At 41.2% G+C, this 27,388-nt stretch overlaps 1 protein-coding gene across 1 annotated transcript in view; it reads left to right on the forward strand.

Moving 5' to 3' along the window:
- PRKG1 (protein kinase, cGMP-dependent, type I) overlaps positions 1 to 27,388 on the forward strand; it is a 363,786-nt gene that overhangs the window by 307,692 nt on the left and 28,706 nt on the right. Inside the window, exon 5 of the mRNA XM_010565944.1 lies at positions 18,205 to 18,268. Coding sequence (XP_010564246.1) covers positions 18,205 to 18,268 — 64 coding nt within the window. The remainder of the gene's footprint in view (positions 1 to 18,204; positions 18,269 to 27,388) is intronic.

Here is a 27,388-nt window from a genome sequence, read left to right on the forward strand (position 1 = left end):
GTAGAAGAAGAAAATTGGCTTTAACAAATGTTTGAAATAAATCTGAAGAAGGTGGCTTGGGGAGCTTTTACTCTTTCTTTGCTCCGTGGCAGGTTCTGCTCCTCCACTTGATACCCAGACAAAACCCCTAGAACCACCCATGACTACCGATGGACCTAGCAGCAAAGGGAGTATGTCAGATATTTCCTGAATTAATTTTTTTTTGTTATTGAGTTTAACTTTCACTGCTTTTAGTTATCTAGTACCTCTTAATTTGTTATCACTGGGGTTATCACTGTGCTGCGATGGCAGTGGATTTCTGAGTTTCACCCAACAGACTGCCTGAGAGCAGTGTGAGATTACCATTGTGGTCTGGACATGGGTTGTAAAGCATGATGGGTGCTGATGGCTCATAAAGCTTGTCCCGCTACTTGGCCAGCTGTTGGGGATATTTTCTGTATCTCTTTGCGATTTACATGGTTCCAAACGTTGCATCTGTCCTCTGCACGCTTCTCTCTCTCTGTCCTGTAACTTGGAACAAGGTGAGAAATATAATGAAGATGATGGTTTGTAGCGTTCGCCACATATCAAGGTGCCGCGATTAGATCACTGGTCGGCCCGGACCAGGGAAAGAGACAGATAATACACACAGTGTGAGCGCCAACTTCCGCCTTTTATTGCACAGTTAATTCCTTTTATACTAACAAGGGTAGGCGGGATTACAGATACATCATAAGGCTGCGACTAACCCTCTAACTTTCCGTGACATCGCGAGATTTTCCGAACACCGAACCCTACATTGGTTTTTATTCTTCTCTTTAAATAACCCATTGTATGATATTGGACATTGATCTTCAAAGGCAAGAAAAAATGTTTGCAATGTCTTTTGGCATGAACCAGTAGCCTTTACAAGGAAGAAACTCACTCCAAGGGGAATGCTTTGAAAGTGGTACTCATGCCTTTACTATTGTTTCAGCCCAAGTCCGTGCTTTTCTGAGTATTTGAGGTATTTTTAGCTTGTGATTGTTGAACACTGCTTGTTTGGATGGACAGTGCAGCATACAGGTGTGCAAAGTCTGCAGTCTTGGATGTAGACTACATCCACCGATGTACAAAACTGGTTGAAGGAGGACTGTGGGAAGTTGAGAAGTCAAGCAGATAAGACAGCAGTAGACTGAAGTGTCAGAATTATTCATAGTTGCAAGAGAAACACTGTGTTGGTGCTGCTTTGACCATTGTGGTCCATTGTTACAGGGGCAGTGTATTGTGATAATGTGAGAATGGGAAGGTTATTTGCACATTCAAATGTGAAGATGCTTTTCCAACAGGAAAACACATTGAATAGGGTAGGTTCTTGTTTTTATTGTGGTATGCTTGAAGGTTAGAAAAGGCCCTGCGTATGCTGTTCTCCAAGCACATCTTGATTCATCTCTCTGACTAGAGTATGTTTTTTTAATCTGGTATTTGTTGTGTTTTGTATTAGCAAAGTACAAGAAAGATTAAGTACAAAGCCTTTAATGTGATTAGAAATAACTGTTTAGATGTGTATCTCATTTATTATTTGTAATTGTCTTGAGACTTGGCAATCTGCCTTATACATACAAATAGTAGTTTCCCTTCAGAATGGTTTAACATGCTGAAGTACGAAGATATAGAAAGTATTGATCTAAAGATAGGCGAGTATAATTAGCAGAAAATAAATTGTTACAGAAAGTAGCCATTGGCATTTATGACAGTAGATCTCTTTCAGAAGCTTTTGTTTAGTGTGAAATCCTGCCAGTAAAATTAACTTACTTGATCACTAAATTCCCACAGATTATAGGTTTGGTAAATTGATTCTTTCGTCTTCCTCGCCCCTAATTCACGGTGTCTCTCTTTGTGTCACAGTACGTGTGTAAATACTCTCTAAGTGATGTGAGCCCATTTTCTTGTGACTTTGCTCCTATTACATGTGTAAAGATGGGAGTGCCCGGGGTAGAGGGATTTTAGTTCATGAGCTGACCAGAAAAAAAGAAAGGCTTTTTTAATGAACTACATTTTCCCCTTCATTGAATTGTAAGTGTTAAATTCATGTTAATTTCAAGAAAACAAAGAATCTGGCTCCTATTTGGGACCTTCCAACAGAAGTGAAAAACTGAGTGTGAGCGTAGGAGCCTTCACCAAACCAGAGAGAAACAGAGGTCTACTCTTTCTTCAGTCTGCTTTAAACCAAAACATACTGATTTGTATCTGATTGATCAAATTCTTTTCTCGTTCTTGGGCTGACCTAAACATGCTCCTCGGGATGATGTCCTAACCATGGTGGTGTCAAATACTTGGGGTGGCCCATTCTCAATCTCTGCTGGCAAAGAGATTCCAAATGAAGAGACTTGAAGAGAAGTGCAGGTGTTCACCAATGCTTGACCTTGATCTCAGGAAGCTCTCGCTTCCATGAGACCTTTTTTTTGCTGGCCACGTAAGGCATTTTTCCTTGCCAGACAGAGCAGTTTCCCCAGGAAAGGCTGAGAACAGCCTGCCCAGCACACTTGGCGTTTCCTTGGTGCAGGTATTTTCCTGAGACCTTTGAAGCAAAACCATACAGCAAACTGTGGTAGCACCTAGGAATAGTTTTTGAAGGCCAGACCTGCATGACTCTGGTTTAATAAATATTGTATTTGGAGGAACAAGTATTCTTGGCTTTCCTGGCTGATTGTTGATGAATTTTAATTAAAATGATGGTTTGGTCTTAGTTTTGGAATTACGGCTTTTGTTTTTTGTGTGCACTTTGAGGATCTGGGGAGGAGGTCCCTGCTCTGAAGGTTTTTCTGCCTCTTTAGAAGGTATCAGCTGCACCTTGATGCTGCTACTTAAAAGATAAGTCCCCTATTAGTGTGGATTTTGGTCAGAAAATAATTAATCGGGGTGAGAAGATGAAGGTGCAGAGCAATGCCAGGCCAGGTATAAAAACCACCTCCAGCCAACCTGCCTGCTGCTAGAGTGTGAACTGAGATATTCTGCTAGGTTAAATCATTTCCAACTACTGTATTTAAATAACTCTACAAAGTATCTTAGGAATAACAAGCTATCAGCACGATAACAACATGGAGCATAGAAAATCCTCAATACTGAATTCCTGGAGGCGTTTGCATTTGAATTAGGGCAGGCAGAGGAGGAAAACTCATCAGCCCGCACACACTTCGTGGTGCTGCCGATCCCGGGTTCTCAGCGAGGCTGCCAAATGCGATGGGGTGGAAGGGCTTGGGCTTGGCGTCGGGGCTGCAATAACCACAATAAGTCAATTCTGATGTGGGAAAAGGAGGCTGTACGTAATATTTCATGCTTAGGAAAGATAATCCCTGTGAGCAAAAGACGGATTTTAATTTCTACTTCTAGACCCAATTTTGAGAAGTCTCCTGGGAATCTTGAGAGGAGTTAATGACTCACAGTGTGCTTAATTACCTGTTAATGTTACTTTGCGCTGAGCAGACAAAAAATCAGAGTTAAGCAGACTGCCCTGAAAGGCTTAGTGTTTCTTTAGCTAAGATAAAAATTCAAGGCGGGGGGGGGGGGAAAGTATTGTGATACAACAGCCAGTTGGCTTGAGAAGATTGCCCAAGTCAAGAAAAATAGTTTGATTTTCTGAATTTTATTTCCATGCCCCATGCCATGAGGGCAGGCTGCCTTGAATCTTTCGGTGATTTGAATACAAATTCAGACATGAAAAAAAATCTAAATAGTTTGATAGGAACCTAGAAGGTACATATGAACAGCATTTTAGAAGGAAAAAGACAAATGACAGCAGCTCCATTGGCCCAGTTTCACGGAGACAGCTGTCCACAGCAAAGTCAGGGATGCATTTCTGAACCTTAAACTAATGTTGAAGTTCTGTTCTGAGTGGGAATAGATTTAAAATGCCAGTAGTCTCCCCTTTGGAGTATATGTTCATCAGAAAAGTAGTCACACAGACAATTTGACTGTCCGGATAGGATCACCTAACACAAAATGGTGTTTGGGGGGGGTTATTTCAGGGAACTAATTCTAATTTTACACAGGATCCACATTCTTGTTAATAATGGTACAAATCACATTTTTGAAGCAAGCCAAAGTGGACTTAGTCAAGTTACTAATGGGAGCGATTTTTCTTCGGTGACTTTAGAAAAGTTCAATAAATACTGCCATTTGAACACAGATCTATTAAATGTTTTTATGTCCAGTCAGAGACCAGTCTCGTTTTCCTGTATCTAGTACATTTGCGCATCGTAATGATCTTTTTATGCCTTTGTCCTCTACTTGCATGGCATGAATTTTTAATGTGCAGGCAGAAGGTGACATTTTTATTTCTTTTATGAGCATCAGGAATGCATTTTAAATTCAATTATATACTGTCTCTGGAAATATCACACAAGTGACTTGCCAATAAATACAACTCATAGATTACCAAAAACTAAGGAGGACCGTAATCACCAGAGTGACTTAAACTGTGGGAGTTGAGCAGCATATTACTTGTGACTTCAAAAAATACAAGGTAATGCATATTAGGAAGAATAATTTAAACTTCATATAGACACCGATAAACCAGTGTAATTATTTCTGGAAGAAGATGAAAAGAGTTGCTACAGCTTAATGCAGACAAACTCACCGTGTGCCCCAGCAGTTCACAATGCAATTAGAAATATGTATTTTAAAGTGTAGAGAAAATAGAAAGGGCATTACATACAATGAAAATGAGCTCAAAAGAACAAGCTTGCAGGAGTTATGCTGTTGAATTGAACTACAGGTGAAGTCAAATCAGGCTTAGTGTCCTCAGAGGGATAGTAAAAATCCTTAACTTCTTAATAATTTAGAAAATTACAGCTGACCTGGAGTGAATTAGTATTCTGTTAAGCTGCTAACAAGGAGGCTAAGAAGGACCAGCTGGTTGAAGCACACTACAAATCAATAAGATACTGATTTTAACAAGAAATTCTAGACTGCTAGATACATAAAACTTTGAAGATGACTTTCAAAGCAAAGTGGAATATGTGTGTGCACAAACACACACATCCATATACACATAATTTTTAATGCTTTGTGCTAGGGTGGAAAGATAAAAGGTGTTATTTAAAAGAATCAGTTTGGCTTGATATTTGAACCAACTAACTAAAGTGTAAGCCCTTATCTAGAGTAGGTAAATACAGAAAAAATCAGCATTTTCTTTCTGAGCATAGAATAACAGAGTAGTTCATGTTTGAAGGGTCCCTGGGGTCATCTGGTCCAAACCCTCCTTCTAAACAGGAGGTGAGGTTGAGCTAATCAAACCAACATAGAGAAGTCTGAAGGGAGTAGATGTCCTGTCCAGCATGGCCTCTAGTCCACTGCAGTTGTAGGGAAGGGAGATGCTCAGCATGTCCTGGATCCTCTGTTGGAGGAAACCGGGCTTGCAATCCATGACCTGGAGTTACAAGTCCAGACTAATGGGATTTACCTTCCAAATGGCACCAGAAATCCAGGAACTCTTGTTCCTCTGTGTTTTCAGATGACAGCTTAAACTGATGTTTCAATACATTTCCACCCTTCATAAGCAAACTGTTACCAGTGCAGTCTTCATGAGGTCCTGGATGTCTAAGGGACAACTGAAAAGTGACAGTCTCCCTAAGCCACTAAGATCCATTACAACTTCCATAGACATATGCCACCGAATCTTTATTAGGGGAAGGAAAAGGCATGTCTTTATAAGAAAATGTCCAACCTTGTGTTATAGGCTCCCAAATGAAGATGGCTCTGTCCCAGATAATGCCGTTCTAGTACTTGCCTTATTGCTAGAAAATGGGAAATGAGATAAAAATCTCAGTTTATGTGATTTCTAATTCCACTGGACCTTGCCTTCCTTCACCTGTAAGATGATCTTCACCATCTGATGTTTCTCCCATGTAGGTAATAATTACTCTGAATCCATATCGAATGACAAATGCATTATTCCGATGAATGTTAATGGAGCTTTTTTGGAGGTTATCAGGGAGCACCTGGCTACCTTGTTTTAAGTCAATGCTTGCATGCTCGCTCTGATGCTGTGGCTGTGATCTGCATGCCTGTTCCAAAAATGACTTATTGAATAGTTAGACTATTAAAGGGCATTTTGTGAGACGTTAATCACCTAAGAGGAGTAAATTGCCTCATCTGCAAACTTGAGGAATGATCATCAATAAAACAGAAATGACAGTGAACTAGAAATGGATTTATGGGTATTGCTTTCAACACCCTTTGCTCACTTCTTTTAACTATATTTTGATATCTGTCAAAGAGTCATCTTTTAATCTAAAGTGTTTCCTTCGAAACATACATAATGGCATTTTTAATTAAGATGCCATGTGGCCTTGAATAAATCAATGTACAGTAAATAACCACGTTTGCCTTTGTCAGCCAGCCGTAATCTTACCATGACAACCTTCTTTCTATGAAAAAAAAAAGCTGACTGGTATAAATTATATTTTTAAAATAATTTTTGATAGGGTACTAGATTGACTGTTTCATGAGGACAGGCTCTCTGTATAGCCAGGCTCACTGGATGCTGCCATGGGCAAAAAGGGGCAGCGTGGCACATCCTGGGCTACAGGGCTCGGGGCCAAAAGTGAGTACGGCAACTTAATTCCTTTTAGATCCATCTCTCTTGGCCTTCACTGACATGCCTGTGGGCTAATTTCAGGGTCAGGTTTCCCTTCTGCTCATTTCATGTCTGCAGCAGAAGTTCTCTTAAGTATCAACCATGTTGGCTCAGGGAGTACCCACTAAAAATTCCCAAACACTCAAGTTTCAATATTGTCTTTATCACTCTTTTGAGACGGGACAAGTGGAAGGGGTTTAGCGGTTCAACCACAGGCAAACAATCCTTGAATATCAATGATCTCAGTCCCTGGTCATCTCAGAAGGATTGATGTAGCGGTGTGCCTGTGGAGATTCCTTCTTGGGATACAGAGACATTTGTGTAACATGCTGATCTTTTGTAATCTGTTGATTAGCAATTAATTAAATAAATTGATAGAAGTTAATGAAGCTTTCATATTGCATCAGAAGAAATAATGGAAAAGTAGGACAGGCTAGATAGAGCAAAGTTAAACATCTGTTGCTGTTCGAGTGGGGACAGATCCAACGTGTGTTGGATCCAATGCAAGATTTCCCGAGAGTTTCCCCTCTGGCATGAGAGCAGCCATTACATGGATCAACTGACCCATCACTGGCTGGTCTTGCTGCTTACTGCTGGCCAGAAAGTTTCCCCCTTCTCCAAACCACATTGTACCTGTAATGCGTTGCACGTTGCAGTACATCCTTGTGGCTGGGTCTGTGCTTACACTGATGCTCATCCAAACCCAAGATGCTCCAGTTTGAAGGTCACGCGGGTTGGGCACCGTCCTCCCGACAGGGACTTTGGGATGCGCCTGGGCATAGGGTTGCACCTGGTCTTAACAAAAATGTCTTCTAATCAAGAATCTGGGAGCTGGTTTGAGGGTTGCAGCCCCTAGATGGGCTGTTCTTTGAGCAAATGCAGAGGAAGCAATAAGCAAAGATTGTTTGGCAGCAGCTGAATAGAGTTGTACAGAATAATTGAAATCGTCTTCCCAGCATGTTTTTTTTGTTTTGGTTTGGGTTTTTTTGTTACCCATTATATTGCTTGCCTGTCTGTAATATTCCCAAGATTATGTTTTCTTAAACAATTGAATTTTCAAACCGTATTTCAAATCTGCCAAGCTTATTTGATTATTTCTCCAATACAATCTAAAACACTTGAAAATCCTCAACATTTAATTCATTTTCAGCTGCTTTTTATTTTCAGCGCAAAAAAAATAAAAATGCTGCGGAGGCTTACTGTACATAGCAAATTTTGGACTCCTGGGATGTAAGGGTTTTACTGAGGGGAGAAGAAAATCAACAACATGGTAAACTCAAAGATTATATCGTTCTTCTCCTTTCTTTAATTCAATAAGAGGACTGAGGCTTATCCTGGAGAAAGAGAGGTGTACCAGCTATGGCTTTAGAAGCATTTTAAAGGTGTTTAGTATGCTGAGCCTCCTAAAACATGTAGTACTACACGTTTCAAGTAGATCCAAACTCAACTCAGGCACAGGTCCCTGTAACATCTATTAAAAAGGCATTCAGAGATAACAGAGCTCTTCTACAGAAAGACAGAGAGCAACAGCAGCAGCATTCCCAAGAGTATGAATAAAAGCCATTAGAAATAAGGAATTAAGACGAGCCACCATCTGTTAGCCTTCAGAGCTTCGCAGAGGATAAATGTCCTGAATTACACCCCCCAATCAATAACGTGCGAGCTGTCCTTTCCGCTGCGACCAGCAAATGAGCAAACTGCCGAGAGAATGACTTCGCTTAAAATAGGAAGGGATTTGCTGGCTGTGTATTTTTGCCTCGGGCAAATCTTGAAGTCAGTGTTCCTCTTGTGTCTCCAACTGAGTAGTAATTATTCAACACTGCCCTGGGGCTGCGCAGGTCAGAAATTAGAAGGAAGGGGGAGTTTGCCCATCAATGTGTTGGGTTAGAATTACTGTATTAGGCTGGTTAGGATGTCCTGGATGTCTTGCAGTACTTGCTGGTGTTACCAGGGGTTTGCACCAACACTACTTGTCTGTGGGATAGTCTCAAATGCCTCTATCAAGCACTCTGAGATGAATTTACATGGGGTCACTCTCATCATTTCATGCAAACGTGCTTGTCCTAGGTTTCCACCGTGAAGAGGAACAAACTGTTCTGGACTCTGGTGCCTTTTTCGTAGCTTACTTCTCTGCAGAGGAGGTAACTAAGTCAATACCTGGACGACTATTCTCGGCGATGATATACTGATTAAAAATGCTTTTGTTTGGACTTGTCCCTCAGTAAATCATCTCAGATGCATCGATCCAGAGTGAGAAGTTCAAGACTACCCACAAAGCCAGTTCTGCTGCTTTTTGCTGTGTCTGGCAATTGATGACACTGCCAACCACAGCGTCACCCCTGCCAACTCACTACATAGGAGTGTGTCGGGCAGGATTTCCATATATTTTATCCTACGTTATTCATTTGCTTTAGTGCAAAAAGTCTTCTGATTCTTCTTGTAGTAATTAACAATTACAAAACAAGGAAGATATTTAGATATTTCAATGCTTGCTTTGTGAATTGTGTAGTTTCAGTCAACGTCTGTGTCGGCGATTAATTTTTTTTTGAAAGTTCAATATTAGGGACCCAACTCTCAGGTCCCTTTGGTTTGGTGGGTGCTGAAAGAAATCACCTGGGAGAACGTGAAACGCTCGTGATTCAGATGACCTTAAAAACATACACAGCTTATTTTTCTTTTGTATATATGTAATTATGAAGACAGAAAACTATAGTAATCTTTTTAATATGTTCATTTAATGGTGACAGTTAAAAGGAGGGAGGCTGGAAGCAGCATTACAACAGCAGTGAACATTGCAAAACAGGGTCTATGCTTTAGAAATAGTATTGTCAGTGTCTTCGTGAAAAAGATATGACAATTTGCTGTCAAGTGCAGTAGACATCTGTTAGAGACAAAATGCCTGGTTTCAATTGGTTTTGAAGATGTTGTAAATACCCAGTTTGGAGGAATGGGACAAAACAGACTGTGCATGCAAATGCAACTTGTCACTTCTTTAAACTCTACTGTGTCTTCAAAATACTGATCAGTGTTTAAAGATCTCTTTTGAGATACAGCATGAGAGTCAGTCGCAAATGTCTTTCATTTTCTAAGCACGGTATTCACATCTTGTGTGAGATAATGGTTTTTGTTTGCCTTTATTCCGGTGCCGCAGTGATGCATTTGTAGTTTCAGTTGACATGCAGAGAAGCAGGAATTGGGCTCAGTGCACCCACTCCAGGATTGTCCACAGGGGCTGAAGGGTGAGGGTTCGTTTCCCATGATATCTCCCAGAGAATGGGGAGAAAATGCTGGAGAGAAACTCCTTGACAGTAAGCTGTTTTGAAGAGGTAATAATTACATTGCAAGCCAAGGACAATTTAATTTTGGCTGTAGTGTGAATGCAGGATCATAGAAACGAAGCACACAGGATACAGGGCTGTGAGGCTTCTTGCGACAGCTATGGTCTTTAATAACCTATATAATAATGTTGGAAAAGACATGTGAGTTGGAAGGTACAGAAGCTTTCCTTTAGGACTATAGGTATAATTTGATTTGCAAATATGAAGAAATATCAATGGCTACAGCAGAAAAAATTGCATAGCATACTCAAATGGTAACAGCAGGTATAGGTTTCCTCCATAGTCTGGCACAAGAGCAGCACTGCTGGGTAGTGTGAATCCTCTGTCTTGAGAGGAGTGCTAAAACTGTGCCTGCTTAAAGTTTAGTGAGGTTTCCAAAGTAGTTGCTGCTGTTGAGCATTTATAGCTCTTTGGGAGCAATTGTCCTTCTAAAGATGAATAATCTTGAGTGAATGCATGTAGAAGGGGTTTACACACCTACTAATTTCTCTCCCTCCCCCTCATCATGACAGCAACAATTTAATTTTTTTTTTTAAATTGTACAATTTCCCCAGTGACTGCAAAATGAGATGCAGTAGGAGGGCTGTCTCTGATAATGAACCCCTGTCAGGGAAAGACAGGGATTGACGGAAGCAAGGGAAAACAGCACTCCAGAGTACCTGAGCAGCCTATTGAACATAAACAGAGCCTGGACCAAAATAGAGTGTGCAACTGCATCCTTTTGTGATCGTTTCACATGCCGCATGTGCGTTCCTCACAGGGAAATCAGAAGTTTGGCCTCATGATGTCAGCAGACCACTTCATCCATTAGCATCATTATTGTCCTTTCATCATGAGAGGAAAAAAATGCAACCCCTCGCACTTGCTTTACTTTAGTCTTTTGCTCATAAGGAAAAAGATCAGTTCATTTGCTTTCTGCATCTATCCCATTTTCATACGTATAGCATCTCTTAGTTTATAACCAGATGTCTGGGAGAAAAAAAATACACTACTGTCATGGTTTAACCCCAGCCAGCAACTAAGCACCATGGAGCCGCTCACTCACTCCCACCCACCCAGTGGGATGGGGGAGAAAATCGGGAAAAGAAGTAAAACTCCTGGGTTGAGATAAGAACCGTTTAATAGAACAGAAAAGAATAAACTAATAATGATAATGATAACACTAATAAAATGACAACAGCAATAATAAAAGGATTGGAATGTACAAATGATGCGCAGTGCAATTGCTCACCACCCGCCGACTGACACCCAGCTAGTCCCCAAGCGGCGATTCCCCCCACCCCACTCCCCCCAGTTTATACACTAGATGTGACGTCCCATGGTATGGAATACCCCTGTTGGCCAGTTTGGGTCAGCTGCCCTGGCTGTGTCCTGGGCCAACTTCTTGTGCCCCTCCAGCTTTCTCGCTGGCTGGGCTTGAGAAGCTGAAAAATCCTTGACTTAGTCTAAACACTACTTAGCAACAGCTGAAAACATCAGTGTTATCAACATTCTTCACATACTGAACTCAAAACATAGCACTGTACCAGCTACTAGGAGGACAGTTAACTCTATCCCAGCTGAAATCAGGACAACTACAAACCCCTTTCAGGAGTTTATTTACCAGAATAAGGTCTGTGCTATGAGTGGCAGAGCTTTAAAATTGTACCTATAACATTTTCACCTTCTCCGAGATTAACAATTGCAAATGATTTTAATGCTTTATGTGTAATGCTTTAATGCAGACAAGTCATCTGCAGCACCAGCAGAGCAAATCTATTCTTTCTTCTTAAGAGTTGCATTGTATGAGCTGCTTTCAAGGCCAGACGTAAGAGTAATTAACGCGAGCGTGAGTAACTGTCACTCTCCATCTCCCTTTCTCCTTTGTCTCTAGTATTCTTTAAGCTAAGTAAAACGTGCAGGAAATTGCTTCAGGAAAACTAGCCTTGACTTACCAATTACATTTGCAATAGGGTAAGGATTGAGTTTCTGGAGAACTAAATACACTTTTTCTGAACTTACTTTCTGCCACTTCTGTTGTGGTGGGTACTGTGTATGAAAAAAACCCAACAGTTTATCCTCCGAATAATACCTATTAATCTGATGGAAAAGAAGAATTGTATTTGGATGCAACAGGTTGCAACACAAAGTGAATATACAACTCTCTCACTCCGCACGCTTGCCTGTCTTGCACGCTGGCTCTTGCACAGAGGCATCCAGCAGCCATGTTGGCCTCAGGTGCTACTTGCAGTTGTTCTTACTGTTCAGAAGAGGATCCCTGTCCTACCACCTCCTCAAAAATTTTTGCATTCTCTCCTCAGCAAGCTGATACGTGGTCCAGTCACTGGATGATCTCAGCACTCTGGCATTGCCGGGCACTTCCGACACCAGATAATCCCCATGGCATCTCTGAGCACCCTGGGGGATGGTTTCACTGAGGATCTGAAACTCAGCATGCAACTTGCTTACCAGGATGGAACTGCATTTTTAAAATACTGGAATGAAATCCCACATATGGGACAAAGGAAAACATAGAGGCAGGGCTTGCTTTGCGCTTCTGCTCTCTGCCTTCCTGGCTTGGGTTAGAGTTTATTCTGTAATCAGCATTTTTTTTTGTTCTGTATGGCTGTATTAACATACATGACAGGGACAGGCTCTGTCCCCTAAGATACAAATGTGGCATAGGAGTAATAGAGATTTTTTATTTTTTCCTTCTGAAACTTATCTTCTACAAGATCCCACTTTAACTGATACCAACCAGATGTCAGGACAGATGTTAACATGGGAAAGGTGAGACTACATGGGATTCTCTGATGCAACATGTCCCAGTTTAAGAGAAGGCAAAGAGAAGACAACATGAAAGACTGCACATTAAATTTCTGTAAACTTTCATGAATAAGGCTGCAGACATGTTTCTTAGTTCTTTTTTTTAAGGCCATGATCCCGACGGAGCCAGCAGTCCCTATCAGACAAAACTTGATGGCCAGTGGGTGGCTGTCTGTAGATAGCATTTCTAGCTTGAGTTGTTCAAAACATCGGGTTTTGTGAGTATCCTAAATCAAGCGTCAGCTTCTGCTAGGTAAGATTTAGCCTCATCTTTCTGAGCGGAGAGACAGTGCTGTAGGGGCATCCAAAATGTTGTAAAGCAAGGACATTAGCATTTTTCAACCTTCATTCCAGTTGGGTGCGAAAAAAAAAGAGTTTCAGGGAATGCAGACAGACTTAATTTCCTTTTACTAAGCTGTTTTGATTTTTAAACTATGCTTACCCATCTGGCCCAAGGCAGAGAACAGCGACAACTGCATTTGTTAGGTGCCAACCAACAATAATAAAGGGTTTGTTTCAGAGTTAACCCACGAGGACTGTCTGCTGCCGACTGCGGAGCTGGATGAGCACTTTCAATGAACATCCTTCAAAAGTTTGGGGAACACAGCTTGAAATGCATTTAGAAAGTGAATATCTGCTTTTGTGTTGGGGTGAAGAAAGAAGACAGCCAATGACCCTGCGCAGTTTTCATGCGTGTCAGAAGACAAATGTTCTGTCAGAGTGCTAGCGTTTCTGCCACTGAGTATTTTTTAGGGTAAAATCAACCCCTTGGGTTGCAGCCAGGATTATTTGGAAGCTCTTGCTGGTTTAGTACAAGAGTAATCCCATGGGATGAATCAAAAGGGTGGATCGAAGTGCTGCTAATGGGGGATGTTGCTTCTACCTAAAGGTTGAGAGCAGCTCGGTGACTGCAGATCACCAGGGATGGAAACCTGACCTTTCACATTTCCTTCCACCACCTCTGACCTTTCACGCTTCCTTCCACTGCCTTCAGGTTGGACGGATCTTTGCTTTTGTATTGGGACAGAGATTCAACATGGACGTTTTGGCGCAGCTGTTTTCCCCTATTTTGGCAGCCTCTGTTCAGCATGTTGAGCTCTTTCCGAAAAAGTGTCGCTTTTTGAGCCAACCGGAATAGCTGCTCTGCCGTTCCTGCAGACAGCAAGCAATTCCCCATGGTGCCCTCACCACATATATGGACTGTCATCACCTACAAAATATTCTGTAGCTGAATAGTGTGAAATATAAGCCAGCAAAAAGTCACTTCTCCCTGCCAGCATGAGCAGCTCCTCCACCATTGCAGCTACTTCTCCTTTTTGTGCTCAAAAGAGAGTCTAACAAGGCTCGGCGCAGGGAGACTGGAAAAGGTCAGAGGTTGCTCCTCATCCTGTTACCTGCGGTGGCAATCACACATCTTTTGTGATAAAAGCATTGTGATGTTTGTGTATCGATTAAAAAAAATTACCGAGTTTATTGGTATTTGCTGTTAAAACTCAATTTCCTTAAGTTAGGGATCTGGTTTGCCTTGTTATGTGCTGCCTTTGTAGAGTGGCCTGGATCTTCATGTGGATCTTGGACTGTACTTTTGCAAAGGGACCCTATAAAATAGGCATACAGAGTTCAGTAGAAATACTTTTTAACACCCATATCACCATAAATAACTTGGAGGAGCAAAGGGGGCTGCAAGTGAGTAGAATGTCAGCTGTGAAAGCATCTCTATTCCATATCCAGCTTTATTCCATAACCTCATCACATAGGGAAGGGGTTTCATTTTGACTAATCGGTGTTAGAGGCCTTAGGTAGGGTGGTGCTGATCACCGTTCAGCTGTTTGCTTCAGAGTGGAAATTGTAGCACAGCTGGAGCTTCTTCTCCAATTAAGTGCTTTACCACTTTCTCTCAAAATACCTTTAAAGGATTAGGCAGCAGAGAAAGCCCTAGTCATCATCTCTCTGGCCCAGGAGTGATCAAGGCATTCACTGAGGATGAAGAAGATGGGGGCTTGATTCCCACCTTAACACGGGTATGTTGGAGTGCAGATCTTTCCCTTTCAGGGCAACTTCTCAACAGTATATTATTCAGTGCAGGTGAAGAAATTGCTCCTCATTATGTGGAATAAGAAGCAGCTGGAGAAAGTCCACAGGAGGACTGGGTAACCAGACGTGGAGGAAACACAGCTTGCTAGGAAAGGCTAAGCAGGCTGCTAGGGCTCAGTGTACAGCAGGTGTAGTTCCTGGGCAAAGTGGAGATGGTTGTGGACAAAAGTGGAATAAAGTCCTTCATGTGTGCTGCAGGTAGGAAGAAGAGTTTTAAACTTTGTCGAGAGACATCAACATTAGATACCAGAATATCTTTTTTCCTAGCTGTAGCAACTGTTACTATCTAGAGTATGTGACAAGGATGTTTTAAAATCTTCATTATTGATGGGTTTTAAGAAGCAGTTGGAGAAGAACTTGCCAGAGAAAGTCTGGGTTTACTTGATCCTGCTTTGTTAGGCACAGAGCAAGTAATTTCTTGACGAGGTGGAGCTGCATTTGCTGTGATTTCTTCTATTATAAATAATGAATACAGCTGAACTCAAGTGCTGAATGTTTTCTTTTGTATATTTTCAGACTTTTTCACAAGTTTCACAAAATTGTAAAAAATGGAGTGTAATTTTTCTTACCTCTTGCTGTGCTGCAATATCTTCAAAGATTTCCTTTGAGTCTTCTGCTCCTGTTTGTTTTCCTAGCATGCATTTTCCCACTTGCAGCAATTTGCAGCTCAGCTGTTTTCCTCCAAGCTCTCCCTTTAGAGCTGAGGCTCCGTTTTCCTTTGAGTGCAAGTACCTGCATGGAGATAATCTCCAAAACATTGATTTTTGTACACAAATATTTAAATAATACAGGTGGATTTTGGAGGAAAGCAAGGATCTTTTTTATCAATCTGTTTAATGTTGTCATGGAGAGAGTGGGGGGCATATTTTTATTGGCCTGGAGGCTCAAGCCAAGAGTTCAGCACTGTCTTATACACTTGAGCATCTTTTAAAATCTTGCTCTTCTTTTCAAATCTTATTCTTCTATCGGTGTTATTATTAGCTCTGTTGGCCTGAATCTGTAACATCTTTTAACAGGTCAATAAATGATTTCTCTCTGCTATTTTATAAAGGCTTTTGTTCAGTACTGTCTTTTTTGGTACTAAAATGATGGACAGTCCCGTAAGTCCTCTTCTTATGAGACTCAAATATAATTTGTCTGTATTGTCTTTTCTAGCTGTTTGGAATGATACTGGCCCACCATAAATCTGTGATGTTAATTGTGTAATTCTGTGATGTGATGTAGTTGGAGTTCATTTTGTCAATGATTTTCCCATTATCTGCTCTAGTACTGTGTTAAAGTTGTGTTTATCTTGGGATATTAAGTAAAGAAGGAAAATTTCCTAAGTTCTCAGTAGTAAGATTCAGAATTTTTCAGAGCTCCTATGCTATTTCCCCGTTTCTCACACAATTGGTCTATAATAGATGTCTTCTGCTACCCTCCCTTAGATTGCACAGGCATAATTATCTGTAAAAAAAATATGCTGTGATGCATTCTCCCCCAGTTTGGGAGTGTGATGGTGCAACCACAGTAAAATTTGTCCAGATGTCTGGGAGTATTATCTTCTCCCACAAGTTTATTCCTCATTTGGGAATGCTAGAGTTGGTATAATGAACTTTCATTTTGTACTTAGGCCTAGAATTCATATAATTCCTTTTAAATTATGCTTTAATTATGCTCACAAATTAAGTTCACCAGGCACTTCATGCTTGGCCCCAGACAAAATACTGGCTTTTGCCATCAAGCCCTCTGCAAGGTCTTCAGACCTCCCTTTGCTTTTGTGGACTTTCTCTGTGTGCAGAAGCAACCACCAAATTGTGCATCCAGAGTGTTTAGGGCTCGTGAACCATAGGTGGGGTGATTACCCCAAAGGCACATGCCAGGACTTGCTCTCCAGAGTTCAGGATTGCAAAAAAGTATGGGTTTGGTTTGGGTTTTTTAGGTTCCCAAAACATGGAGTGTAACTTTTATGCAGTTATGTGATCCAAAGTAAGAAGTGAAACCTTGTGTGAAAGGAAAAGCATGATTTATTTTGGGTTATATTTACCTCTCAGCAGGAAACTTGTCCCAGGGGCTCCCTCCCTCCTCGCTTTGCACCTGATCATCAGTGTTCCTGAAATCAGAGCAACGCGTTGGGGATCTCAGTTTAATATTAGGAGCACAGGACTGTGTTTACACCGTGTAATGGAGCGTGATAAAGCAACTCCTGAGCGACCTGTTCTTGGAAATAGCCTTGGTAGGGCTGTATCAGCTCAGTGCTAGGCTTGGGCTAATATTTCATCTAGATGCATTGCTAATTAGCCCACCAATGACAAGCTTTTTTAATTAAAGCAGGTACAGTGCTGCTTTTCTGCCTCTGGAACGTACATTGTGTCTATGTGTTTAGTTTAGCATCACTTGGGAATACTGATGAACATCAAGTTTTTATGGAAAATGGAGAATGAGAGACCAGACTGGTTGAGGTTGGGAGGGACCACTGGAGGTCATCTGGTCCAACCCCGCTGTTCAAGCAGGGCTACCTAGAGCCGGTTGCCCCGGACTATATCCAGATGGCTTTTGAATAACTCCAAGGAGGGAGACTCCACAATCTCTCTGGGCAAGGCTCTAAGGTTGTGGAGATGCAGCCTCAAGGTCAGGGTAGTTGCAGGAGATTTGGAGACCTAACTTTGTATCCCTCATCCTGCTCCAGACTGACTTAAATCTCAGTCCTGTGGACCCTGGGCCGGTGGGCTCTTTATTGCTGTATTGCCCTCTCACCTCAACCAGCAGGTCAAGCCTGGCCTGGGAGACCTTTGCTGAGGGAGATGCTACCAAACAAGTGGAAAAGTTGCCTTTATGGCAAAAGAAAACAAACAAACTTGGATATAAAATTCCCATTGAAGACCTAAGTAATTCTTACAGTGGTTCGATGCTGGTTTGTTGCTGACCCTTTGTGGCTTCGTGCTCTGCATTCGTTATGTCTGTGTGTGGTTTCAGTCAATCTGTTACCTGTTGCTGGTTAGAGCTGATCTTTTCTGCCTATTTATTAATTTTTTATTTCTACTGGGATGCAAGCAGACCAGGAAAAAATTTGTACTGTCATACATGTGACTGAATAGGTTTGCGGTGCAGATTAATTCCAGTAAATCCTTCATTGATTCTTCGTTGATTACTGGTTTTATGAGTGGCTCTCCAGATGTTTACTGCAAGTGGTCTCCCATCATCACAAAATACATCTTGGCTGCTAGAAGAAGATCAGATTTCTGTTATATATGCCACTTTTCTGGTGAATACTTGTTCAGCCCCAGACGACGAGGGTGAAATATCTCTGGAAGATTGATGAGAGAAATGCAGCTAGATTTATGACATATATAGAGGGATCCATTAATCGAGGTTTCTCTTGTATTGCAGTGTTCCCACATTCCAGAGCCTTCCTGAGGAGATACTTAGTAAGCTTGCAGATGTCCTTGAAGAGGTAAGTGCTTTTAATTTTGAGAGCTAATGAGTTCAGAGTCTGCGAGCCTTCTGGTGGCAATATCCAGGCTCTTTTTTCCAAACGAACAACTTCACAATTTTGTCCCCAGTTATGGTTGACTGTTCCAGCACATTGAGATGACGAGAGGAGCTGTGTGAAAAATGAATCCAGTTTTGAACAGGACTTATGTATTTTTAATTGGATTTCTATCTAATTGCGGAGCAAAACAATCATTTCCTGCGGTGTGCAGAAGGGAAACCTTTTTCTCCAGCCCCTGGTTCAGTGGTGGAGAAGGGGGGGATGCGAAAATACTATTTCCTTTCAAATTTGATGTGACGCTTATGTTAGAGGGCAATATCATGCCTTAAAGGAGTTGTCACGGAAAAGCTGCTCCTGTGAGAGTTACAGCAGAGAGGGGTGATGTAATACGTGTTGAGATATTTGATGGTCCAGATGGAGTTGCACTTTGCCTACCTGGCTCTAACTAGTATTTCATTAGTGTCAGGCTTTTAATGAGTCTTTATTTTAAAAAAAACAAAAACCACAGACAAAACCCCAACAACAAAAAAACCCAACCAACAAAAAAAAACCCCCAAACTAAAAAAACCTTCACCCAACCCCCCAAAACAAACCAAAACCCTCAGCCTTGCCCTGAAAGTGAACAAGTAAAATGGATATAAAATATTTGAGTTTCATTGCAGGCAGTTTGTCCGCATAGTTTATTCACATAGCACTCCGTTCTGGGCCTGCAGAATTGCGTGTGATTAAATATTAGAGAAACTGTTAATAAAACATTTCAAAATGTAGCCCTGTATGATTTAACTGCAGGAAATCTCTGTATACAGCAGTACTTTATTTCATTCATTGTTGGTTTTTCTCACACAAGCCTTGCCATCATGAGCAACCCTAATAAATACGTTTATAGAAAAATGTTCATGTGTACCACGTCTGCCATTGATTTTAAGAAATGGTGCTGCTGACATTTGATTTTTTTTTTTCAGAGCATTAACAGGACATTGTTAGTTCTTTGCTTTTTTTATTTAGTATACAAATAAATTTTGTAATCCCAACAAGTCAGTTGTTTGTCATACAGAATAATTGCATATTTATAGATAAACTTTATTTCCTTTACTGGAAAGTAAAGGAAGTACTGTTTTCCTTCCTAACCAGAAACAGAGAGTTTAATTTGCTTGGATTGCATAACCAGCGTTAAGCCCCTTATCAAGAGTTAAGGAAAAGAATAAAGTCAATAAAAGTTTTCCAGGGACACCCGAAGTTTCATGGCAGGGGAAAAAAAATCATAACAAACATCAATGAAGAAATGAGGCACGAAAGCAGCATCTGCGGGGATAACCCTGTAACCTTAGGGTGGATGCTATGGCAAGAGAGGCTGGTCATCCCAGTCTGTACTGGGATATGGCTCCCAATTTCCTACTTAAAATCACCCTTGTTATTCCCTTTGGGTTGGTCTTTAATTTAACATGCCATGTTTTGCATAAACTAAAAAATCACTCTACTATGATGTTATGCATTATGTATTTAACAGTATCTAACCTATTGAAACTAAGCAGCAATAACTTTATCCTCTCTGTTGCTGTAACAAGGATTGGATGAAAATGACTGGTTTGGCACAATTTGAGGCGGGGGGGGAAATAGTGTCATTCTTAATGTCAAGATTTTGTGCAGTTTTTCTTTTGATACAGTGTTGTGAATAATGCAACACTTCTGTCCTACAATCTTTAAATAATTTCTAAAAACTGTTAACTAAAATGCAGAAGCAAGACAAAAAAGCTGGTTTAATTGCCCATTATCCAATTCAAACTTGGAAATGGCATAAAGACAGTGGGGAGGGAAAAAGGTCAGTGTTTTGATAAGATAATTTCATTTCTAGAATTGATGGAAATACTACAAGAAGTTCCTTGGATAACTTGAGAGTTAACAAAACCTAGGGTAATTCCCTTTTTTCTTGCAGTGGCTTCTGACTTGTGCGAGATCGCTCCCATCAATGAAATTGCTCATATTTTATATACATGAGAATAGAAACAAGTCTTTTGTGTTCAGTTTTAGCACGTTCAAACCCAAGCTACCGATATGCTGGTTTTGCCAAGAGATCTCCCAGGAATTAGCTTTCTAGGGCCATAATTTATCCTGTTTCCAGGCCCTTGTTCTGGGGATGGAGGTTTCTCCAGCTGAGGATCACTGCAGTTGACACTAATCTCAGAGCAGCTTTAGGGTGCACCTATAGCCCCAGTCCCAGGATTTGGGAGTCACTACTAGACCCTGGCACAGCTTTTCCCAGCACCCGAACCTGACCCTTCTGTCTTCTTCCATTACATTCTTTTTTAGTTATATTAATGTTTCTCAACATTACATATTAATAAGTATCAATGTAATGTATAACTGACTTTATTAACATCTCTCAAATCGTTGGGTAATGCCGCAGTGATTTTCACCGTGGCGGGAAGCCAAGCATCCCTTCCAGCACAGAGGTTGATTTAGTTTGGTTGCAATGCCATCCCTGCTGCAACAGCACTGCCTGGCCCCTGATTTTATTGCACTGTTTATCCATGTGCTTGCCAAACATAATGGGTGAGTCAACAAGTAATATGTTCCTGCGGCTCAAGACTTAATTTTTGTTTTACTTGGGGTTTGGTAGCTCAGTGTCTTAATAAGATGAGGTTTATTTCTGCCTGTAGGACAGCCTTCTTGAAACATTTGCAACTGCTTGCCCAAAACCCATATGATGCAAAGTTCCTGCGAGATTCATCCAAATTATGGGGTAGGGTGAGAAGAAAGATTTAAATTAGTGCATCTTGAGTCAAAATAAATGCATGGGTTTGTGGTCAGCTCAGCCTCTGCTTCGCGTAAACTAAGCTGTTGGCAGGGGGTGGCTGTTTGGGAGAGCAAGGGTTAATGGTGCTCCTGCTGTGCAAGGGGTGAAGGACGCAAATTCATCAGTCATTCTGTACAGGGAACAATTTTTATCTTTATTTTTCTGTAGAGTGGTGCGTATCATCCCACCTTTGCTGTGTGTCTAGGATGCGAGAGGGAACACATAGCACTAGAGTCCAGTAAAATGTCAATAAAATTTTCAGACTAGAATTAGTATTATCCCCAATGTTTTATTATTTTTTTTCTTTCTTAGTGCCTGCTTTTTCATATTCAGTTGAAAAGCCCTTCTTGACTTTTGTCTGACTCTTCAAGCATCATGCCCTGGGCTGCTCCTTCCTAAAAAACCCTGTTGCCCAATACCTCTGAGCTCTGGTGTGCATGCTCACAGCTCCGTTGCTTAACAGCGTTGAACCGGTGACAAAATAGTTTCACTGTATCGTATTTTGGTAAAGAAAATCAGTGTGTTTATGTTTAAATATTGGAGGATTTACATAGTTGGAAAAGATAACAGCTGCCAGGATGCTGCTTAAACATAGCTGTGTGCCTTACCCCCATGCGAGTGCTGCGTATCTCAGATTAAATACCTGAACTGGTATTTATTGTATAAACATCTTTGCTGTGGATGAATGCAAATCTCCTCTGGAAAACAGTAAAAGTGCCTTCTGGCACATTATTCATAAAACATCTGAATAATTTTGGTTTCCTTGGGTGAAAGAGGGGAGTTTGTTTGCAAATTGAAAGACTTGCTGTAGACGATTAATAGCTAAGCTTAAAAGTTGGGGGTTTTTTTCTTCTGTAAACCTGAAAAGCTTTGTGAAAATGCAAAAGCCTTGACCTTTCTTTCCCCACTTTTGAAGGCTTTGAAACAATTTACGGTTGTCTTTTCTGATTACAGACTTTCAGTTTTTCTTAGAGTTTAAAAAAAAAACTTTCTTTTCTGCATCAGGCACCCTTAATATGTACCAGCTATATATCACAAAAATAAATGGATTTTTAGTAGTAAACAGTACTTTTCTAAGAATATGTAGCCTTAGCATTATGGCACTTCATTATAATGTGGGCAGTTTATAACAGAAGGGAATAAAGTATTGATTTATTTATATTTTCTTAAGGCAACTAAAATGCTTCAGAACACCCATAGAATAACTTACAGCAACTGAGGTGCTGTCCACATATATGACACCACTGCCAACATTTAGGGTCCTGTCCCCTCTGGCAGTCCCCAAACTGGAAGGTAGCGAAGCGGCGTAGCTACCCCGATGGAAATTTGGGAGGAGAGGGAAGAGCATCTTCCCCACTTCGGGTCTCTGAGAGTTTTCACCTCTTTCTCATGGGAATGGGGAAACTAGTATCTGTAAGGACTCCGATGTATTGTAAAAATCCCTCTGGGTCACGGCAATATTAATATTACCTGGACAAAATGCGTCTGGTGTCTCACCCAGTGGTTATCTGGAAGGTACTAATGTTGCCGGTGTTTTTAGTCTTTATGGATTAACTCTGTTCGTTAAATGAAATTAAATCCTTAAGGGAGGAGGATGGTGAGTCTGTAAGAAGTGGATCAAATTGCCAGGAACCGCACCACAGGCAAGAGAATAAAAAAGGGGATTTATGGTCATGGAGGAGAAAAACCAAACAAAAACCCCCAAATGCCCAACCTCTAGTGTAATTTCTCAAGATGCGACTCCTCATGGTATAGGTGCTTTGTCTCCCTGTAGCATAGCAGAGTGCCTACAGGACATGCATTTGCCTGCCGTTAAGCACCTTTGCTTTGTGTTGGCGATGAGGAGGGAGAAAAAAAATCAGACAAGCGGTACTTCGCTATTGGAGCAAAGTGGCATTTTTTTCCCCCGCTGTGCTCCCAGTTGAAGCCTGGTGGCTTTTTTTCGTGACGTTGTGTGTATGGGAAGAAGTAGGACCCACTGGAGACGTGTCTGGGGTGGCAGTGGGTGGACCTCCTCTCCTCTCGGCGGCCTTCAGCTCTGCCCATGTGCTTGCGAAGCTCTTCCAAGAGCTTGGCAGGAGGAAGGGAGTACTCCGGGCAGGAGAGGAGATGCTGAGAAAAGGGAAACCAGCGGGGAGGCAGAAGGACAGCTGAGTTTGAGAAGGTGTTTGAAATGTCTGGAGGAGGAGGAGGAGGGTCAGTCAAAGGTCTGCGTTCCCAGCGTCGCCGAGGAGGGGGATGAACTAGTAATGGGTACGGCCAGCGCTCAGACACTCTGGCCTCGCATCTCTTTCTTTTTTCCTTCTTTCTTTTTTTTTTCTTCTTTGGGGTAAAAAAATAGGGATTTCTTTTCCATCTTGAGGTTGGTTCACTTCCTGGTAGTATTTTTCCTCTTTCAAGGGTATCCTCTGTGTCATTCAAATATAAAGCTTATCCTTGAAAGATTTATATCTCAAACGAGTAGTTCAGGTAACAATAAGTATAATTAAGGTTTCTTGATCTTGTCTCTTTTGAAACTATTTCCAGTTGCTCATGATTTTGATGACTTACCCATTTGATCTAGAATTATTCATTGCAGCTGCTGGCCTACAGGTGATTTTTCTTTTCTTTTTTTTTCCCCCATCTCAAACTACTAATCCCATTTCAAAGAAGGAGATTGCTTTGCCTGTATGTCAGGGGTGGACTTGTTACCCGCCTGAATATCTGTCCCAGCTCAGCTGAGTTATGTAGGGCTTTCAAGGTAGGGGAAAGGGGCAGGAATTCAGAGAGCCTAGGGGAGCTGGAGAAATAATCTGTGATTTAAAAGTTTTGTAGTTATAAATACACAGAAGGGGGTTGAATTAAGGTTTCGTTGACATTTTCGACTCTAGCATTTTCTAAATCCTGTGTACTTGATGTTCCTTTGCTGTTTGGGATTTAGCGTACTAATCCATGTAAGATGTTATATGTATGAATTGGTGCAGTTTGAGCGACAGAAAGCAACAAATGCAATTTCAATTTGGTTACCAAAATACCGGAGGTTCTTTTTGCATAGATAATGTCAAATCTAAACTACATCAAATGGATTCTTCTTGTATGTTGTGTATCCAGAACTCTAGGTAGCTTTGCTATATATACACATATATATATATCTCTAAAATTGCTGTATGTATGTAACTATATGTATTTAATATTATATAAGCAATATATAGTAGATACTTAAATATAATATAAATATGACTAATTGCCCCAAGTATGCAAATCACTTCATCAACTAGTCCTAGGTTTCCTTGCTGTAACTGTACAGTTTGGTTTGGGAGTGCATTAGGGCCCCGGGACTGCCATTCCCCATGTCTCCCAGTGTGCATTTTGGAAATTATTTCACTAGAAGCATTGATACTTCCAAATTTTAATTTAATTTAAAGCATTATGGAGGTCCAAGGGCTAGTGATGTACTTCCTCCAAACCCAGGCAGCTATGACTTGGCTACCTCATTGATCCCAACACATATATAGTCATAGGCAAATGGTGCTGCCAAACTATTTGAGCAGTACAAGTGAAGAGAAATGTGTTAAATACCACAGGCAGATGATGCCAAGCCTGAGAAATGTGTTCTTGCAGCTCACTGGCTGCGTGCAAAGCACATCTTGGGAGTGTGATCTCAAAGTGCTGAAAGCACGGATCACAGCGCCTGTCTGCAGCCATTTCATTAAAGCTCCTGTAAATTTATGTGAGGAGTGTTGCTCGCCGCTTTTTTTTTTCTTCTTCTTTTTTTCCCAATTAAAGAATGAATTTAATAAAGCGCAAATGATAAAAGAAAAACAAAATCCATCTCTGTTGCTAGTGGTGCTCCTTCCATCGCAGCTCCTGATGAAGAGTGGCTATCTTGGAGAGTTTCATTGCGTAGTTCAGCTTCAAAAGCTGGCTTGGGCAGACCCGTCATGTTTTGTCAGCCTTCACGCGAAGATGCCAACCATCCTTCTTGCTCCACATTGTGAAATTAGCATGGATCAGAAATTCTTCGGATGCCTCTAATTAATGGAGTCTGAATACAATCCTCTTTTTACGCAGAATTGCGTGGCAACAGTGAATAGAACAGGAAAAATATGCAAACTTAATTAGCTTTCAATATAATTAGTAGGGGTTTTTTCTGCCTAAATAAGACTGAGGATCACTCTTTGGTAAAGGCAACCAAGTCTATGTAAACCTTTGCTGGTCCGTCCTGCAGGTAATTGTGAGAGACTGAAAGAGTTAATGTCTCAAACATTGTGGTGGGGCAAGTTCTGCTTAAAGACAGACCCTGCACAGCAAAGAACCCAGGTGAAAAGCCCATCAGCTCAGACATCAGCAACAGGAGGGGGAGGGCGTGCTGGAGGGTGCGCAGCTCCCTATTCTGATAAGCTCTTCTGATACAAAGATCAAATGGCCATGTCTGCAGGGAAGGAGGAGTTACTCCACAAACGACCCCCAGGCTCAAAGGCTCTAAACTGATGAGTTCGGGTGCCCGCCCGAAGGAGGGGCAAGGATGATAAAAGGACACCAACTGAAACCTGGGTGCACAAGCCCACCGGGACTGGACCCCTCAGCTGACTGAACCAACGCTGGACCCAGGACCAGTGAAATCTTTCTCTCTTCCTTTTTCTCTCTCTGTCTTCTTCTCTCTTTCCTTTTCCTTTTCCACAATCCCTACACCTCATCCATTTCAAGATATAAACCATTGACCAAGTCTGAGACTAAGAGTAGATCCAGCCGCCCCTAGACCCTTCTCTGAGGAGGAGTCTGGAAAGCCAGGGGGTCTGCTCTGAACCTCCTGACCCAACGGGAGGGATCTCCTTATCCCCTCAATTGATGTACATGGTTACACGGTTTACAGAAGTAGTCTTATGCCAGCTCCTGTTGTGAGAAACCTGCCACTTACTACCACACCTCCCCAGTTCCGTTTGCTTCTGTCATGAATAAAATCTTTAACTGATCGTTTGGTGTCGTTTCACCTTAATTTAGCCCGAGGGAATTTTGAATTAAACACGACTCCCTGGTCTGTCCAGTCTGGGTCGTGACAGTAATGGTAGGTTCTGCCTGGACCAAAGCTGATTGGCAGCAGGTGTTGATCTGATTTAGAGGCACAAACTAGATTTGAGGGGGAATTAGAAATAGAGAAGACTAAAATGTTTTGGTTAGGTGAAAAATTATTTTTATTTGATTATTTATCTTTCTTGATAAAAGGTAGCACTCTGTTGAGGTATATTTATCGAAGGAGCTATGGGGTATAGTTAGAGAAGTGCTGCCTATGGAGGCAACAAAACGGATTCAGTCACAATTGATTCAGTCATATATGGACAAAATTTTAACTTGATTTGTACTTACATAAATTTTTCAAATGACATTCATGAAAACATAGCTTTGTTTTTGCAGGTGCTCCAGGAAAAAAGCTTTTTGGGTCTACAGCAAAAAAATAAAAGCACATTAGAAAATAAAATGCAGTTGGAAAAAATTACATGCAAGAGTACAATAAAGTTCCCAGCTGCAATGTCTAGAGCAATGGAATAGAACAGTATCCTCTTCTAACATCATTGATAAACTTTTTCTGGCCTTTAAACCTATGGAATATGCGTAGCATAGGAATATATGTATAGTGCACCTATGCTGTATTTTCCACCACGAATCACAGCTGCTCAAAGAATTAAAAGCAATTTCTTCCAGTGTGAGAAACAAAGAGTGCTGATCTAATGGGAAAATCTCTGCTTCTTTCAGTTTTTATCAGGGTACAAAACGCAGATGAATTAGCTAAATCTAATTGTAAAAGATACTGGGGAGAAAGAGAGAAGTGTGATTATTTCTCTGTAGATGATGATATGACTGTGTAGTGATGCTTACTCTAGAAGCTGCTCTAGCACTTGCATTGGGATAAAAGGTGTCACTTTCAGTTTTCCATTTGATTTTCTTTATTGTGGGCACTGACCATTTAAAGGCAATTACAAAGAAGCTCAAGCTTAAGTTATCAGAGCAGAAGAAAGGAGTTAAATACTCCCTGGTCCCTGCAGATGCTTGTCAGGAACATTGTCATCCATGTGCGTATTGCAATAGCCATCCCGATTGCTCTGTTTTGCAGTGGTAGAAATGAAGGAGGTGTTTCTTCACACAGCAGTTAATACATCTGCAAAACTTACTGTTAGAAGGTGATGCAGATGAAGAAAAGCTTTGTGGTTAAGAGGTCACTTGGAGCATCCCTTGAGATTGTGAAATTGAGACCTTCAATGCACAAGCAGAGCTTATGGGCTCAGAGCAAGACTGACAAGGATCTAGCAAGC

The sequence above is a fragment of the Haliaeetus leucocephalus genome, unplaced genomic scaffold, assembly GCF_000737465.1.
Source record: "Haliaeetus leucocephalus isolate CR32 unplaced genomic scaffold, Haliaeetus_leucocephalus-4.0 Scaffold198, whole genome shotgun sequence".
Lineage (NCBI taxonomy): Eukaryota > Metazoa > Chordata > Aves > Accipitriformes > Accipitridae > Haliaeetus > Haliaeetus leucocephalus.